Genomic DNA, 18,754 nt, shown 5'->3' with positions numbered 1-18,754 from the left:
AAGCTCGGGTCAGGTCAATGTCCGCGCCGGTCGAATATGAGGGTGTCGGTTGACGGTCGGGCTAGGTCAATGCCCGAGGCGTTCATATTGATGTTTGTCGATCAGATCAGATCGATAATCTGGTGAGGCCGAAACAATTACTGAGACGGGTCGATGTCTCATCAGTAAAGTCAGATCAATACCTGCCACAGTCCATGGCCGTTGCAGGCCTCAAGAAGTTGACTGTTGTGGGCGAACGAACGCCTCCTCACCCGTGGGCACGGAAATGGTCCGTCCTGAAACGGCAATGGTAGCCAATCCCACCAAATGGTCCCAGGGGCCACAGAAGCTGCCGTAAAGCCTTATTGGGGACAGCAGTCGCAGCCATTTCTGAGCCGAAGCAGCTGAGTGGGTGACTCAGGATGTGTGAGTGGTTTGTTTCTGTGTGTTATGGCGAACCAGAAAGTTCGACTCGCGCCCCGCGGCCGCCGACGCGGACGCTAACCTGCGCGGCGCTTGTGCAACCGAGCGTTCACCCGCGTACACTCGCACCAACGCAGTCCGGTCATAACATCTTGTTTTCGTTTGCCTCTGCGGTGGGGTGGGTAGCGCCGGTTAGGCGGTAGGCGGTATTGTGTGTTTTTTTAGTTACGGTCTTGTTTATTGTAACTCGCTCTGATAGGGCGGTAGGGATGTTTAATGCGTGTGTGTAACGTGATAGTGCGTCGGACAGGTGTTATTCGGCGGGCGGGCGTCGGTAGGCCTGTCTGATGGAGGTAGGCTGGGGGAGATAATAATGTGATAGGACACGCGTCATGTCGCGGCGCTGGTATGGTAAGGGTAATAATGCGTATTCTGCTACAGCCCATCGCTCCGCATTAACCACTGAACTGATAAATCGATCCCTGCCTATGTAGTGTCGTTAGCCGTGGCTCAGCCACGCTCCCCTCACTGAGCAGGACACGTGATGTGATGACCACACACTGCCACAGGTGTGCTGGGGGAACCTGGGGCCTCCGCTGCTCCTCACGGCGTGAATCAATTGCGGGGAGTGTAGCATTGCTAGATGTGGGGAGAGGTGGCCATTGGAGGATGGAAAGAGGTAGTCAGGGTAGGGATTACTCAAACCACAGACTTCTCTATATATAGAGACTTCTTCTCTATATAGAGAAGTCTGTGCTCAAACCGATCTAAGATCCCAACCTTCTGGCACGCCTGTATTTGTGTTTGTTCAGTGACGTCTGCTCAACTGACCGGCCAGGAGGGGGCCGACCGTGGACGGAGGGCTGGTCTTGGCCGTCGGCCGGCCGTCCTACCCCACCATCCCCCTCTCAGGAGGGGGAGGAGGAGGGGCCCACCCCGTCCTGGCCAAACCGACGGCCGGTCGCCTGTGCTCAGTCATCCCCTCCCCTCCCCATTCCCTCTCCTGACAGGCTGCCCCACCGACCGAGCGACTTCCCTGCCGCCCTTAGACGCCCCGAACAACCAACCCTGCCTGGACTGAGGGCTCCCACCCCGCTCAGACCCCATCGCGTGGCTCGGGCACCCTCCATGACCGTCTGCAATGTGGGGTCGCTCGGTCTCGTATGTCATATGCTGGGGAAGGGCGGCCGGTGGGGTGCGGTGCGGGCGCGGGCCAGAGGCGCCGGTGGGGCGCACTTTGGGGGAAAGGGAGGGCTGCTTCGAGGTGTATGGGAGGAGAGGAACATAGGTCATAGGAGAGGGTTACGGGGTACGGGTGACCGCATGGAAATTATGCGTCGTTCCCAGGAACCTGTTATTCTTAGCATACTCAACAGTTATTGCTCAGCTACATAATTTTTTATGGAATTGCAATACCTTCTTACGCGTGGTTTATTGCGCAAATTTTGAGGATCGCAGAATGTAAGAGAATGTGACGATTAGCATCAGACTCACTTTGCGTTTTACCAGATGTTGTCGTTCATCTGCCTTTCGCCGTTCGCGGTCGCTTGCTTGACATCCCATCAGTGTGCAGTGTGTTGTTGATGACTGCACAATAATGACTCATGACTTATCTCATCTCCACGTTGATGACTCCCTCTCCCCCTATCTCGTTCTTTGTCTCTCCCGCTGTCCATCATTGGCTAAAACGATGGAGCTATCGCCCTCTATCCTGGTCATTATATAACGACCCGGCCATGCCACTGGTGACTGAGCATATTTGATGGCATACCGTGGCTTACTGCGCCTCACAGCGCTGCGAAACATCACCGCATCTGCTGAGTCAGTGGCGTGCATCTTGAGAGACTTCCTGGAAGCTCTGCCTGATGTGTGCTGAGCTGTTGGAACTGTTTTGATACTATCTGATAGGCTATCAGTTAAACAAATAAGTATTGAGTCTCCACTTCTGTAGTTTTGGCGAATGACTGCCCATTTCGATTGCCCTACTGTATGATGAGCCAGTGAATTGGTGACTGATGACCGTTTGGTGAAGTGGTGAATTGGTGTGAATTGGTGAAGTGGTGACCGTTTCGTTTCCATCGTGCAATGCCCCGGTGGGGTGATGACTGTGACTGCTGATGTCCTGTGTATTGCTTCCGCCTGTGGGTGTCACTGCAGAGGAATGATTGATGTACAATGTACATACCTTGATGGAAAAAATGGTACACCTCGATACACCACCCTGCTTGCAGCTGTGACCTTTCCCAGCAGAATGGTAACTAATGTAACCTACTCTCATACCCCGTATTCTCTTGCCCACACCTGTGCGAATGTGTGACTGATGTGACCTGACGACTGATGTGGCCTGACCTCTGACCACTGATGTGGCCTGACGAGTGACGTGACCCGCTGTTTACCCACAGGTGATGGTTTCGGACCGACCCAAGCCTCACGCGTTCAGCATTCGGGGTCTCCAGTTCATGTCGGTCATCGAGCGCAACTTCCACGTACAATCGGACAAGGAAAGGTATGCGTGCTCACTGGCCACAGGGTGTTTTAGTTGGGGAGAGCCGTGTGCTGCTAGAGTCGTGCAGGGATAGGGAGACAGAGACTAAGGAAAGGTGCGTATGTGTTGATGCCTCAGGACGAAGTGAGACACCACAGTATCCGTTTGGTCTGTTTTGTTCCGTCTGTATCTTTGTTTGATCTGGTCGGTCTGTGTCTGTGGCTCTGATCTGTAAGAATCTGCTCTTGCCTAACCTGCTCTGGATGATCTGGTTCCGACCTTCCAACTATTTGCCCGCTCAGCTGGCAGTTCTAGACTCGGACATGCGCCACACATCATGTCGAGCTCTGTATACAGATGTGTGTTTTCCGTCCTCGTGTTCCTTCGGAGACATATGCCACTCCCCCTTGTTTGTCCCGCTCTGTGAAATGTTACCCCTCCGCGCACCCCTTCCTTGTACCCATCCTACGCTTGCATCCCCGACCCCACCCTTCCCTGAATTATACACTCTGACCAACGCCTCGCCGTAATACTGCTCTTCTCCCCCTATTCTGAAACCCTGCATCGCCCTCCCCCTCCCTTCTGTCTTCCCCGCCTGTTTCTCTAACTTACTCTCCCCCCCTCATTCCGCAGGGACGAGTGGATCCTGCATCACTATCCCTCCCTTCTGTCCTCCCCGTCTGTTTCTCTACCTTACCCCCCCCCCTCATTCCGCAGGGACGAGTGGATCCTGCATCCCCTCACCCTCCTGTCTGTCCTCCCCGTCTGTTTCTCTACCTTACCCCCCCCCCCCCCCCTCATTCCGCAGGGACGAGTGGACGCAGGCGATCTCATACGTCATCAACAAGCTGGCCGATGACGATCGGGGCGGTGGTGACGTCGAGATGGGACGTGTGGCAGAGGAGGATGACTTTTCGGCCAAGTTCCGAGCAATGTCCACCACACAGAGCAAACACTCGGGAAAGAAGAAAGTGGTGCGTGCCCGTGATGGTGGGGAGGGGTTTTGGGTAGAGGTGGGAGCTGTGGGTTCAGATCGATAAGGAAAGGATGATGGTGTTAGTCGAGCCGGATACGCTCAGCTTGGGAGGGTAGAGTGAAGAGCTATTGTAAAAGTAAGTTCCATTTCAGGAACTGTTGATGCTTTATTCAAATTTGGTTCATCAGCTGCATAACACGCCGCGGATGTTTGTAAAATCACTCGCTGAATTTCCATCCCCCACGCATTGTAGCGACTTTACCCGATAAATATGACGTGCAACTGGCGACTTGTGTTTGCCCAACTGTCAGGCTCTACTCTGCGACCCTGCCTACCTCACTGGCCACTCTGACCCTATCGTAACCTCTTTGTATACTAATTGCACCCGTGCTTACGTCTTCCTTCTACAGACGTTCGACAATTTCGAGTTCCTGAAGGTGCTCGGTAAGGGCACGTTCGGCAAGGTGATCCTGTGTCGAGAAAAGTGCACCGGCCACCTGTACGCCATCAAGGTGTTACGGAAGGACGTCATCATTGCCAAGGACGAGGTGACGCACACGCAGACGGAGAACAGGGTACTACAGCGCACCAGTCACCCCTTCCTAACGGTGAGTGAACTGGGCGCTACAGCCACCCCTTCCTAACGGTGATTGAACAGGGCACTACAGACACCCCTTCCTAACGGTGAGTGAACAGGGTACTACAGCGCACCAGCCACCCCTTCCTAACGGTGAGAACAGAGTACTACAGCGCACCAGTCACCCCTTCCTAACGGTGAGAACAGGGTACTATCGCCACCCCTTTCCTAACGGTGAGAACAGAGTACTACACCCGCCCCTTCCTAACGGTGAGTGAACAGGGTACTACAGCGCACCAGCCACCCCTTCCTAACGGTGAGAACAGAGTACTACAGCGCACCAGCCACCCCTTCCTAACGGTGAGAACTCAGGTTACTACAGCCACCCCTTTCTCACGGCGAGAACAGGGTACAGACAGCTGTAGCCTATCTCCACCAACCATCCTATCCTCAGGTTTGATGAGCCATGGAGAGCCGAGAGGATAGATCGTCCGGCGTTTGTGATCAGTGTCCTGAAATTGATTTTTCGGAGAGTGTGATTGAAGCCGCGAGGACGTCGCTATTTCAAAAGGACGTCGATATCGGTGCGGAGCCTAAGCCACTAAAGATCCCTTACCTAAATCTCTTAAAATTAGCGATTTTCATTGGCAATATTGACTAATACCACCTCAAGGCACCTCAAATGGTCATATATAGACACAAAGTAATGCCAATTTACCCCTAGTAAAATACAAAATTCAAGCATTCACCACAAACACCAAAACAACACTTTGAAGATGTCTAGTTCTTGTCCATGACCGTACACAACAGTCAAGAACAAATATGCTTCAACAAAAATCAGCCCAAGAGCCAGCGGCTATCACTAAATATTGACGTCATAAGAGGGATATCATATCGAGCAAGAGGACTGATGTAAAAAAGCAGACGTCCAAACAAAGAGGTGGAAAACAGTTCGGAAAATTAATTTCCATAGCTTCCTGTTATGAAATTCAATTAAGAAAACTCCAAGGTGGACGCTGAATTTTTCTTGGCTGGAAAAAAAATGTGAAATCATTGTGCACTTTTCAGTTTTGTACCGACGTCGATTAAATGGGAATAACATGGTCAATCGACGTCCCCAACATTTCGTGTATTTTTAAGCCAAGGACGACATACTTGAATTAATTCTGTTGAAATTCGGTAACTTTATTCTAATTCAAACAGATAAACATTAAACTTTTTCCCCAACCATTATCAACATATGCAAATTAAATACTTTTGAAGGGCATGTTCAAGGGGCAGCGCTAACCCGTTACTGTGACCTTCTGAGGGGAAAAAATAATTAAATATGTTACAGTAATTTGATACGAAAGGTATGTTGCGTGCTTATAGTTAAATGTCCAAGTAATATATTCGCATGATTATTTTTTATCTATACACTGCACTGTTACTAAAACTGAAAAGTGGAAAACGACGTCCTCAGATCCCTCTATTCCGACATCTTTTCTCCTTCATATGGCAGCATTACCTTCACATGGTAAAGGAAAAAACCTATCCATATCTGACGCACAGAAAACGAAAATAAAATAAAACCGTGTTGTTTACTGTTGCGGCAGATGGCCAGGAAAGGGGAGTTGAGTGTAAGCGTGGGTTTGTGAGGACTTAGGATATATTTATTGTCATTTTGCATAGCCGTGTCTTTAGGCTACAGAGGTGATATTTCCTTTTGTTAGTTTGCTTTTGGTGTTCGATATACCTATCGACTTTTATCTGTCAGGGACGTCGTTTGGCTTTCCGGGACGTCACAAAGAGAATCTGTTAGGTGTGGGTTTCCACCCAAATTCACGAAAATCAAGACTCTGTTTGTGATGGTTGTAGTGGCGAACCACAGTCCCGCTTTTATCGGGTCTCGTGATCATTCGCCATTGGGAGAGGCATCTTCGAAAGTTGTGATGAGCTGGCTGGTGTATTCTGAACTTAGTTCGCACCTCGATAGGACGATTGTGTTAGCGGTCCCATCCCATTTCCCGTCCCTCGCTTCCTCACCTCGTCCCACCCTATCCCATTCATCCCTCCCCTCTCATCCCGCGGTCGCCGGGCTGAGATCCGCGACTGTTACCACATTTAGCAGCAGTTTCATTCTATGCTGGAGAGGGATATCCGCCAGTTCGCCTTGTTTGCGCCGGTGTGAGTGTTTGGGCGTGCCATTGCGGGCGGCCGATCAATAGATTCTGTTCTGTGGGCCGGGTGACAAGTTACCATGGTGATTGGTAGAGTGGAGTGCAGTTCCGTTCCCGGCTGAGTCGAGTGCAGTGTCAGACGGTACGACCGGTAACGAGATTGCTGTCCGACATTGGGTCGCCGTGCTGTCTGAATCCAGCAGTGGCAATTGTCTTTGGTCTCGGTGGCAGAGAAAGTGGGGTTTGTGGTACCTAACCAGTAGCTATCTTTTCGAGCGGGAGGACGTCGGGAGCGAGGTAGTTGGGTATAACTTATTTATTCCAGCCTTCTGATTAAAAGCTGGGGAAGAGCAGATGATCTTTCTTATTTCAGTTATGACATTGGTGAGTTCGTTATAGCAAACATTTATGAATATGCTTGTGGTCAATCTCAAGCTGTTTTTTTTTTCAAAGCGGCATGTCGCAACTTCATTTCAAGCGTGTTAACTGACATATGGAGACCCAAACATTCACCAACAGTAACTGCCTTTAGCACTGAATATCGCCAACCTCTGCCAGAATATATGTATAGCAGCTCCCCATCGCTCCTGTTTCGCTCCCTACAGACCGCTGAAATACGGATACACCTCCCGCGCCCTACCGCCCGCAGTAACCATTCTCTTTGCCCGTTTTCAGTCACTCAAATATTCGTTCCGGACGCCGGACCGGCTCTGCTTTGTGCTCGAATACGTGAACGGCGGGGAACTGTTCTTCCACCTGAACCGGGAACGAAAGTTCTCCGAAGAGCGGACGCGCTTCTACGGCGCGGAAATCATCTCGGCGCTGGCCTACATGCACAAGAACGGCATCATCTACAGGGATATCAAGGTAGGAGGTTTGATGAGGGAGCTTCAGCGGGAATCATGGAATGGAGGGAAGAGTGATATCGGGGTGAGAGGCCCGAAACCAGGGAGAAGTGGGGGTTGGGATGTAAAGGCAGGCAGACGGGGTCCTGAGACCAAGTGGGAGGTATGAAACCGAGACGCGAAGGGAGCCGCGAGGGACGTTTGTCAGGGGCGCCTCAGATCTATTAGCTGGAAGTGGAATCAGTTATGGATATGCTCCGTCACGGCACCGCTTTGCTAATTAAGGCATCGAGAGTTTGTGCGCAAACCTTTCAGACGTCAAACAGAGTGATAAGTGTGGCATTATTGACAGCCAACTGGGTAGAGATGCGGAATTCCAACAGGCAAATCTCAGAGCAGGACAGACCCTCACCGTGACAAGACCCGCCTTCTTGTACCTTAGTCCAACAGCAACGTTCGGCGCCATCAGATGCCTCTTCTGACTGTCATCAGAGCCATGATCGTTGCCAGTCGCCATATCCCGTCCAGACTCTGATCACGTTACATATTCATGCGGGTTTTGTCCTATTCCCTGTCGCTAGCGGCTGTGGCCTGGCATCGCGCCCGTCTTTTGGCTGGGGAGATCAGTGACCACTGTCCTGTCCTCAGCTCCCTCTGTTAGTTTGGTGTAAGGTAGCAATAAGGGATAAGTAGTCGACTGACCTTGATGAGTGATAAGCCATCTAAAATGTAATGCGTCTCATTGATTGGTGCAGCTTCCTTGTTTGAGGCAATGCAATTATTGCCTCGTTATGAGGAAGTTACGGTTCCATTGGGACGGGGATTATGTGTCGCAAACTGTGAACAAGGATCAGTAGTCCAATCATATTTGGTGGCGCATCTCGCTAAACAGTTGCATCCCGCATCTCACATTATCCCGATGATTGCAGCAAAATGCAGTCAGCGATCGGTCGGCATCTGTGATTGTTTATGGCGGTAGACCTACCTCAGACTCAACCAATTCTCACTACTCTGGCTGTGGTTTCCCACCGTGTCTGCGCTGGTCAGAGGCGATGGCTGTTCTGCCCAGTTAACAGCAGTTAGTCTGGTCGGCTTTAGCCGGATGACAGCCGGGTTTGTCTGGCCGACTGCGGACAGCGGCGGGCGGAGGCTTCGGCCGGCGGTCGGTGGCGACTGAAGCCAGGTGGATCGATCGGGTGCTGGTCACCCGGCGGTGCCACTGCGCTGGCGGCCGGCGGCACGGGGACGGCACGAGATGGTGCTGCGGGACGGTACGGGCGACCGGTGGCACGGGACGGCACGAGATGGTGCTGCGGGACAGCTGGCGCCCGGCGGCACGGGACGGCACGAGATGGTGCTGCGGGACGGTACAGGCGGCCAGCGGCACGGGACGGCACGAGATGGTGCCGCGGGACAGTGCGGGCGGCCGGCGGCATGGGGCGGGACGCTTCTCACCGACGCGTCCCAAACTATCACAGCAGGAAACCCGTGATGTCCTGCCCTGCCCACGGTCCTGGCTGATAGCTTCGGCTTTCCCTGTCCAGTTTTATCACGTTAGCACAGCTCGATCGTCACTCCCTCTCCCTATTGGAGTCCAATGGTATTTAGAGTCCAACTCTCACTCATTGACTGCCAACTGCAATCGCTACCGCCGCCACAGCCGCCCAGCAGCAGCAGCAGCCGCCTCGCGCAGGTCCTGCAGGTTTTGTCAGACCGCGCCCGTTCACTGGTGTCGAAACTAATGAAGCTGATTAACGATAATGCACTCCAACTAGAAGCTCGGGCTTCCGAGCGGGGCCCGCCTGCATCAACCCGCTCAATACTGAGTGTTGGGAGTCCCCGTGGCGTATCAAAGCCGTGCGACCGAGCCGCTGTGACTGCAGTCCACTGGGTCAAAGGCCCGGCTCAGAGTTGTCGGCTGTGTTGTTCAAGCATTAGCTCACCCTGATGATGTAGGTACTAATGGCATTTACGTAACGTCGGTAGATGACGGATTTTATAGCTGTCGCGTCTGTCTAGGCAGCCGGCCTGTCGGTCCCCGTCATGGCCGTAATGTGACGATGTCTATCCTAGAATCAGAAATGTTCAACGAAGATCGCTCCGATCGCGTACCCGTCCCATCGTCACCAACCCGAACCGACTGGGCTGCTACCGGCACCGGGCTTCGGTAGTGGTGTCGGCTCGTGACGACGCATAACATCCTGATTAACCCCTGTCGCGGTGCGTCTAAATCGGTCTCAGAGAAGCGGGAAGGTCTGGATGTCTGCTACCGCGCAAACTCTGGTGAGATACTCGTCAGCGGCAAATGTCTGTCCCAACGACAGACTCATGATGACTTGGCGACTATGCAGATGAAAACCGTGGGTCGGGTAGGGGTGGGTAACGGTCTTCCCTTCCAGTGTCGTAGGCGGGAGCAGCTGGGGAGAAGAGTCACGTGGGATAGACGTGATGCCAAGAGGAATGAATTGATAAAGTGCATCGACACGGGAGACGTCGCGGGGTCGTCATACGCGTCCTTGTGCAAGGACAGTGCACTGCTTGGTAAAAATACGACTGGGGCGCTGATGAAAGCATTTTATTACGGATATTTTCCGGTAATATAACGGTTGTTGTTTGTTTTTCGATTATTTTTATTGTTGGTATTGTGTTTCTGTATATTTATGGTAAGCCAATATTGCCTATTTCCCGCACGTATCCATTTCAGGGCATTTCTGTTTGAGATTTTATCAGAAGCGTTCACCAACGGTATCCGTTTACTGTTGCTTATCGTTCCCTAATGTGACTGGTTGTATAATGGCCGGTTGACTTCTGTGCGTGCCTTTGGCCGTGGTCAACATTCACTCCATTCTCCTGTGCCATTTTCCTGTTCTGACGTCAGCTATCTGCCGTCAACATGTGAGTGCCGGATGACGCGTCCGCAGTGGTGTGCACACGTTTGGAAAACCTGCTGATGGCCCCTGTGTGTTTCGTTTGTTGGTGAACCTGGCTGACCTGTGGTTTATTTTCGGTTGGCTTACATGCCGCTATCCTTTCTTGTTCTTCTGTACCTAATTCCGATTGTCATACCAGTTGCCTTTTGGCGGTTGAAGAACCTACTGACCTGTTTGCCTTCTGTCAATTTGAGGACCTGATACTGACCTGTGTTTTTCTTTCTTTCTTTCAGTTGGAAAACTTGCTCCTGGACAAGGACGGCCACGTCAAGATCGCCGACTTCGGTCTCTGCAAGGAGAACATCGTCGATGACACGACGACCAAGACGTTCTGCGGCACACCGGAGTACCTGGCGCCAGAGGTCAGTATGGGTGAGGTCAGGTCACGGATGGGTCACCGGTGAGGTCAATGTCAGTTTGGTTGGTATAACGAAGGGTGATGTAGCCGAAGCGGGCCAGGGGAGGTTGTGTACTGTGTAGTTGGTGTCAGCGTCTATCATTATCCGTGTTGTGCAGGGACGGATGCGGGCTGGGGCAAATTACGGTTAGTGTTAGTCTCAGTGTCAGCGCTGTCTCAGTGTCGCTATTTAGATATTGTGTCAGTGTTAGCATTCAGCATTCAACATCCATATTGACGTGTGTGTTTATATCGGGCCCGGTGATTTGACAGTGGCATTGATACCTGATTCTGTGATCTTGCATTCATACCTGACGCGACAGTCTAAATATGGATGGAGTAGGGCTCGGGTGGCAGCGACAGCCGCTGGGATCCCCCGGGAAATCACCGACAGACCCCGGCTCCAGCCACCGCCGCCGGCGGTACCGCTCTGTGGGCTGAACAGATGACCGTCAACGCGGCAGGCAAAGCAGCTAGATATAGGGCCTGGGCAGCTAGTGAAGCTATTTGGTACGGGATGAAGTGACATCTGTCTGACTTTGTCGCCTCCGACAGTGACAGGCCCTGGCCACTCTGAGTGCACAATCAGGCCTATTCGAAGTTATTGCTCACGTCTCAGATTTGGTGTCTCACAGAAATGACCAAACTCAACCTGTCCTCACATGTAGACTCTGCTGAATGCAACGCATTATTTGTACTCTCCACGACTTCTATCGCGATTCCATATTCTCCTGTTTCCAAAATATGCGCTGCTGAAGGCCCTGAAGTCATTCCTCCCAAGTATTAGTCTTTCCCACTCCTACCCTACTTCCCTTCTTTCCAAACTCGTCAGACACCTTCGCCCAGGCTCTCTCTGAGCTGCCCAGTTACCGCCGCCAGGCTCTCTGTGAGCTGCTAAATTACCGCCGCCTAAGCTCTCTAAATTCCTCAGTTGCCGCCGCCCACCGGTCTCGGTGCACGAGTTCCGGGCTGTTCGCCGAACTCCTCCTTATAGCTCTGTCGTCAGGCGTCGAGGGATTCTTCCGCGGCTGCGGAGCTTCAACTGAGGGAGGCGGCTGCTCTACCAGGGAAGCGGACGCCTCACAGGGCTTTAGATCGTGGAATGGACCGAGATCTGAGGGCTGGTAACGCCCATCGCGACATGAGGTGTCCTCTTTGAGGGAGACTGCTCCGGAATCTCACAGCAGGTAGAGAGAGCTGGCTCGGAAATGGGCGTGGTCTTGTTCCTTGTACCGCACGAGCGAAAGGAGGAGGCCACTGTCTCTTCTATCCCCGAACCTAACCAACCAGACTACAGGAGCGAAGTATGCATTGCCATGGGAGCACCTCAGGGGGCGTTGTTGGCGCAATACGGAAACTGCTGGTCAACCAGCGGTGAGTGGGTCCTGTCGTGCTCGTGGGCTGTGACATTGCCAGTTACACTAGATCGGTGTGCGCATAGCGCTGGGGCGGGCACTAAAAGTGGGACGTTGACCAGCACTGGAAGACGTGATTTATGACGTAGGCTTGCCCTCTGTGATACTCTGGGTCATTGGAAGTTGTTTGGACTGGCTCTAGTATCCCAATGCAATTTACTGGACTTTTTAAGCGATGTCTTGAAATAGGCTTGGTGTTCCCTTTGATGTCCTGAGTGTATTCTCTTTCCAATATTGTTATCATGAGAGCGTATGATTCAAGATCTGAGATCCGTTATTTCATTTGGATGGCTGAGGTCCTTTGGCATTACCCTAAATCAGCCTCTCGGCTTCCATGGACCGCTCGTTGTACAGAGCCTACGACCACTCCGCGACTGCCACTCGGCGACTGGCTGGGCCTGCTGTGGGCCGCAGTGGCTGTCGGGAGGCCTCCCGTCGTGGCACTACCACGCTCCCGCAGCTGGCACTGTTTGTATCACGGGTAGCGGTTCAACTCCCGAGACGACCAGGGGCCCGGCAGGGGCGGTGGGGGCGGCGTCTACATAGACTGGCAACAAGGGTAGCGGGACTGGCGAGACTGGTAGTGGAACTGGCGAATGACGCGGGCGGTAGCTGGGGTGGCTGGTGGGAGTTTGCAACCTCAAGGGCTGTGTGGTGTCCTTCTCTATGTGCTAAATTTGCCTTGTGCTTTTTGAATGTTTTTTGATGGATTATTATTATGTGGTGGCAGGTGGGGTGCACTGTTAACAGCAGGAAATTGCTGTGGTGCTTATAAAATAGTATTCATTTCTTGTTGCATTTTATCAGGTCTCTATTAATTTAGGAGGCTGGCCGAACTGGCGACCACTGGTTGTTGGTTCTGTTATTTATGCTGGAAATTCAATTAACACTGATTCGTTATGACGAAACACTGGGCTGTATGCATTCCATATGCATACAAATTCCATTTTGACGAGTCGTATAAACACAGCCTAGTTGCTGGTCGCCTTGTAACCTACATCTTCTCACAAGGGTCAACTAACAGTCAACGCTCTGTACAACGCTGTATTTTGCTGCTGTTGACCGACTTTTAGCGCAATCGTCGTATTTTGAGTACACCCCTGTCATACACCGCACGGATCCCCACATGAATTATTGTCAAACCCTGGCTTCATTCTGCTGTCTGTGTCACCGTTTGTTGGCCACCGCGTCGCTCTGGCCTATGTTGCTTCCAATGAATATCTCGTGTTTGATTTCAGCGCCTGACTATTCCAATATCAGCATAAACGGTCCCCAAATCAAGCTCTGCCGGGACACCATTGCCATTGCAATGACCGAGCGCCCCTAGAACTTCATCATCACCATCAAGCTATGTGTAAACTGATGTCGCATCCCCTCCTTTGCTGACCGTCACTTCTTCCGCAGGTGTTGGAGGACAACTACTACGGTCGAGCAGTGGACTGGTGGGGCATCGGCGTCGTCATGTACGAGATGATGGTGGGCCGGCTGCCCTTCTACAACCGCGACCACGAGCGGCTCTTCGAGCTCATTCTCGTCGAACAGGTAATTGAGTGGATGAGGGAATGGGAGGGAAGCGGAGATGAGGGAGAGGGATGCTGGTGTGGAATGTATGGTGACCCGGGTAGCAGGAGAATGATTAATACCGTCTTTTCAGAGGGGCGGGTGACAGCGAATAGGAGATTAATCTGATCCGTTGTTTTGCGTCATATTTGTGTTTTCGTGTTTTTAGTATGAATAAATTACCCTCCCTTTGACGAAACACGCTTCAACAGCTCCCGCACACTTCTGCTATGTCCTCCCCACGCTTTTCTCTCCCATGATGACCGACCCCCGCCCGTCCCCATACTGACTCTGTCCCCCCTCTTTTCACCAGGTGCGGTTCCCTCTGTCGCTGAGCGACATGGCCCAGTCGCTACTGCAGGGCCTGCTTCAGAAGGACCCGGCGCGGCGGCTCGGCGGCGGCCCGCGAGACGCCGAGGAGATCAAGGAGCACCCCTTCTTCTCGCCCATCAACTGGGAGGACCTCGAGGCGAAAAAGGTGAGGACTGGCCGCGGGCTGGGTAGTTGGGCACTGAGGGGGAAGATGGGCATTGACTTGCGTTACGAAAAAGGTGTTAAGCTTTTGTTAGTTTGATTCAGAGGAATGTGATGATTTATTTTTTTGTTGATGTAAAACAATCGGCCTGGCGAACTCCATGTGGACTAACAGCTCGTATGATTGTCTTGCTTATGAATTACAAGCGGAGTAATTCGGAGTTCTTTCGGGAGACTGGCTCAAGAGCGAAGTGAGATGTGCTCGCGCACTTTTATATTATTATCTGGTTGTCCAAGACATGCTCAACAGTCAACTACGGCTTGATCACGTCCTGACGACCTCGCCGATTGCCACCGTTTTGCTATACGCTTGCACCTGGCCTGACACTGTCTCTCCGCCAGATCACCCCACCGTTCAAGCCCCAAGTGGAAAGTGAGACCGATACGCGGTACTTTGACTCCGAGTTCACCGGCGAATCGGTGGAGCTCACCCCTCCGGAGAACGCGCCGCTGGACGCCATCACGGAGGAGCCCGCCTCTTACTTCACCGCCTTCAGCTACCAGGACTCGCCGCGATAGGTGGCGCCACCCGCCGCTATAGGTGGCGCGGCGGGCTTTGGTATAGGTGGCGCTGTCGTCGGCCTGTGATAAACTTGCTCCACGGCGGGGGCGGTTTGTGCTGGGAGCGCGGTGAGCTGGCGCGGTGCGGTATCGTCCGGGCCGGGGCGGTGCGAATGAACTCGCCGCTCGACGGACGGTGGCGTGTCTGGATGCCAGACCCGCCTCCCCTCCCCTCCCTCGGCCCCGCTCCCGCCCCATGTTGGCTCGGCGACCGGTTTTGTTTGTCTGAATCATGTGTAGTTTTAATCGGATGGCCTCGACACTGAGGCCGGCGGGCTAGCCGCCGATGTCTGTTGCCGGCACGAACTGCGTGTGTCTGCGTTCGTGCGAACGTATACAGTGTCTGTGTGTCTCTGTGCGCCCCTCCCCGCTGTTCCCCTTCCCCCAAGATGGCGGCCAACTGGACACTGGAACTCAAGAGCGCGACAACACAGGGATAAATGCACTCTCTGACAGTGGACCTAGTGGATGATGAGCGTGCGTCCGACCGCCGCGGCTGTTATGAGTGGAACGGTGGTTCGGAACTGTGGACGCCGCGGGCGCTACACTAGTGCCACCTATTTGTGGCAATTTGAATTAGCAGCGCCACCTACCGGACGGTGGTCTTCGCGCCCGCGCTAAAGGGCATGAGGGTATGTTCGTGAATGAACGAGTGCGAACGTGTAAGTGATACGCGGGTTAGTCAGAAGTGGTTTCCTTGTGTGAAATGTTCCCGTATATTGCGTATACTTCAGCAGAACTGTCCTCCATGCCAGTCAAATACAATGGAAGCTGCCGTATGATGCATGACTTTAATGTTGTCCGTGGTTCTATGATGGTTGCAGGCTGCACCTGGCTGTGGAACCTGGAAACGTAAGCGTATAGAAACTGCGGGGCTAGACATGATACTGACATGCTCGCACCTCCACAAATGAGTGATGTAAGGGATGTTGTTTCACTTATTGTCTCATTGTTTATCGCTAACACTGCCGTTCGCGTCAGTCACAGACTCAAACCAAATACTGTTACCCGGTCATTATTTTATTTGGTTCGGTTAATACCGCTCCGACGGATAATGTATGGTACACAATAATGCTACGGTATAAATTCGGGTGCAACACATCACTAGTCTCCCGACATGACGACATCTACCGTCTCAGATAATGCCGTTTTCACCGTTTCGTCAGTCATTTCACCAATAATCTCACTTCGCCCAGCTTATTTAACGCTGGGAGGTTCATATCGCCACTACGCAATGCCATGAACCGGCGAGACTTGGAAATTTCCCTACTCGACAACCCTTACTCGAACAAAGTCCCGGGACACGCCTCGGCTTGCAGCCTGACGCTAGTAGCTCGTAGGTTGTTGCTCATTGTCCTAGATGTCGCTCGTGGTGACCCTGCCTGCCTCCGACCCACAGGGCGGGCGACGGCTCACAGCTGTTCCAGTGGCACATCACGGCTACTTCGGTGATGATCACAGCTGCTTTTCTATCCATTCGACGTAGTCCCTGACGCGGGTGTAGACGGCCTCCCTGATTCCGCAGGTGTGAGTGCCGAACGACGTCACTCCGACCAGGTACCAATGAGTGCCGTGAGGGCCTGCGGGTCAGTCACACACCGGTCAGTTGTCAGACACTCTCACCAGGTACCAGTGAGTGCCGTGGGAGTCTGAGTGCCGTGGGGGGTCTGCAGGTCAGACATCAGTCAGTAGTCACGATCACGACACTCCGACCGGACCTCAGTGAGTGCCGTGGGGGCTGAGGGTCAGTCACACACCGGTCAGACACTCCGACCAGGTACCAGTAAGTGCAGTGAGGGCCTGCGTGTCAGACATCAGTTAGTAGTCAGACACTCTAACCAGGTACCATTGAGTGCCGACGGCCTGAGGGTCAGTCATACACCGGTCAGGAGTCGTAGCGGCTCGAGTGGCCATTCTGGCGGAGCAGTGGAGACTGGAGACTGGCTGAAGGCAAGGGGGAGGGGGCAGAGAAGCTTAGCGGCCTCTGCCTTCCTCACTTCCCACTCCTCCCACTTTTCCCTTGACAAAAAAAGCCCGTTCTCTCACTCACTGTGCGTCATCAGCGGGCCACCGGAGTCGCCCCGGCAGGTGTCCACGCCAGTACCCTCGCCGGCGCACAGGCGGCTCCCGAAGGCGGCCGTCAGGCTGCGTCTGTAGGTGTTCTCACACCTCTCCGGCGCCACTATACGGATGCTGGCCTCCTGCAGCTCCGGGGTGAAGCTCTCCGCTGTCGGCGACAGGACACGGTTGTCACAACTGTGAGGGTTAGGATGTCACTCGCTTGTTGCTTCGTCCTCAGACGTTCAAGGCTGTCGCCATGGCCAATCACAAACCTTTCAGTCGTTCCTAGTCACTCTTACTCATCCATACTCCATAGTCACTCAGTTATTTAAACATTTACAGCGATTTGCTGGAGCTCTCTGACCAGCACATACTGCTAATTAGCCCCAGCCACTCTCAAGAGTCCACAGACCGTCCCCAGCCACTCACAGGAGTTCGCTAATCGTCCCCAGCCACCCACAGGAGTTCTTTAACCGTCCCCAGCCACTTACAGGAGTTCGCTGACCGTCCCCAGCCGGTGATGAAGACGCGACTTCCAATGGTGTCGTCGGCACCTCCCCGCAGTCGGGCCAGGTCGACGGGCAGACAGACCGGGCGGACGAAGTCGGTGAACGGTTCAGCAGAGCGAGCCAGGCGGATCACGGCTATGTCGTGCTCCAGGGCGTTCCCGAAACGGCCCTGCGAGGGTGTCGGAGTGGTGTTAGGGGGTCACTGTCAGGTTTGTCTCTCCTTGATCTCAATAGCTTTTGGTTTTGCGTTCGGTGTCAGCGCATGGTGGCGGGTGCGGTTCAGTTCGCTTATGAGCAGGGGTCAGGCTGTTACAATTTGTGGGTTGCTGTAAAGCCGAAGTAGAAATGCATGAATTTTAGACCTCCATGAAATTAAATTAACGATTTATCACGAAATCACGTTCAAATCACGACGCCGCGCCGGACCGTAGATTAGTGCTTTATGTTGGTACCAGCGGCAAGCGATCCGTTTCACGCACCTTGTAGAGCTCGTGGGGCCGGGTGCTCTCGATACGGATGTCCCTGAACCGGTCGGCGCAGTGACTCCGGTTGAACGGCAGACAGTCGGGATCGGTGTTGAAGTCCAGCTCGCCGAGACGGACCACCAGACTGAAACGGTACAGACGCCGTAGGACGTAGCCGTCAGTCGTCCGCCATAGATGAAGTGGCTCAGCAATATGGATCGACCGATGCTATCAGCTCCAGGCGCGGATACAAGGGGGGGGCATGGGGGCCATGCCCCCCCCCCTTGGCCGATTTTTTTCCAAAATAAAATAAAAAGTTAAAAAGTTAAAAAGCTGAAAAGGGGGCCTCCTGAAAATAAAGTGGCCGAAATCCGATGAGTTTTTTTTTTTTTAACCTACCCACTTAGTTATTTCTTAGAAGACTAGCTGAGAAGACTTCTTTGTTAGAAGATTGGTAAAGCTTTTCATAACTTGGAGGTCTCTTATACTCACAGAGATGACCACTTTTACAGGGCCTCCTAACCTGCACAGAGGGCCTCCAAGCCTGCACAGATGTTGAGATGTTGCCTGAACAGCTAGATAAGCTCAATAGACGCAGTTTTTTTTTTGGGGGGGGGCCCAACAAGTGGGAAGATGGGGCCTCCAACAGGTGGGATTATGGGGGGGGGGCCTCCTGGTTTCTAATGGCCCCTCCCTTGGAGATTTTCTGGATCCGCCCCTGATCAGCTCTTATATTGATAAACGGTATGATTTAATAAAATGTTTGCCTCCTGGTTCATATTTTAATTTAAATCGATCGACTTTTTATTTAAACACGACTTCTATTTATAGCCAGATTCTCATTTGATCTCATTGGGGATTGCTAGTGCAGAGTTAGCA

The 18,754-nt window shown here is 52.9% G+C and overlaps 2 protein-coding genes across 11 annotated transcripts in view; one reads left to right on the top strand and one right to left on the bottom strand.

The window, feature by feature from the left end:
* The window catches only part of LOC122370031 (RAC-beta serine/threonine-protein kinase-like), a 35,438-nt gene extending 19,815 nt beyond the window's left edge, over positions 1 to 15,623 (top strand). For all 10 annotated transcript variants that reach the window (XM_043345267.1, XM_043345266.1, XM_043345265.1 and 7 more), the window contains 8 exons: positions 2,805 to 2,908; positions 3,696 to 3,861; positions 4,274 to 4,471; positions 7,275 to 7,466; positions 10,608 to 10,736; positions 13,591 to 13,728; positions 14,060 to 14,224; positions 14,623 to 15,623. In XM_043345267.1, coding sequence (XP_043201202.1) covers positions 2,805 to 2,908; positions 3,696 to 3,861; positions 4,274 to 4,471; positions 7,275 to 7,466; positions 10,608 to 10,736; positions 13,591 to 13,728; positions 14,060 to 14,224; positions 14,623 to 14,799 — 1,269 coding nt within the window. In that variant the 3' untranslated portion in view covers positions 14,800 to 15,623. The remainder of the gene's footprint in view (positions 1 to 2,804; positions 2,909 to 3,695; positions 3,862 to 4,273; positions 4,472 to 7,274; positions 7,467 to 10,607; positions 10,737 to 13,590; positions 13,729 to 14,059; positions 14,225 to 14,622) is intronic.
* Positions 15,624 to 15,845: 222 nt separating this feature from the next.
* On the bottom strand, positions 15,846 to 18,020 carry LOC122370030 (serine protease easter-like; the record flags this gene model as incomplete). The annotated part of the gene is made up of 4 exons (XM_043345259.1): positions 15,846 to 16,421; positions 16,892 to 17,068; positions 17,394 to 17,580; positions 17,891 to 18,020. Coding segments are annotated over 4 exons (619 nt in total), but the record flags the coding sequence as incomplete, so codon positions are not given.
* Between the last annotated feature and the right edge of the window lie 734 nt (positions 18,021 to 18,754).

This window comes from Amphibalanus amphitrite, unplaced genomic scaffold (assembly GCF_019059575.1).
Source record: "Amphibalanus amphitrite isolate SeventyFive unplaced genomic scaffold, NRLGWU_Aamphi_draft 001092F_arrow, whole genome shotgun sequence".
Classification (NCBI taxonomy): domain Eukaryota; kingdom Metazoa; phylum Arthropoda; class Thecostraca; order Balanomorpha; family Balanidae; genus Amphibalanus; species Amphibalanus amphitrite.
The sequence above is the reverse complement of the archived record's forward strand: the minus strand, read 5'-3'. Positions and strand labels throughout refer to the sequence as shown.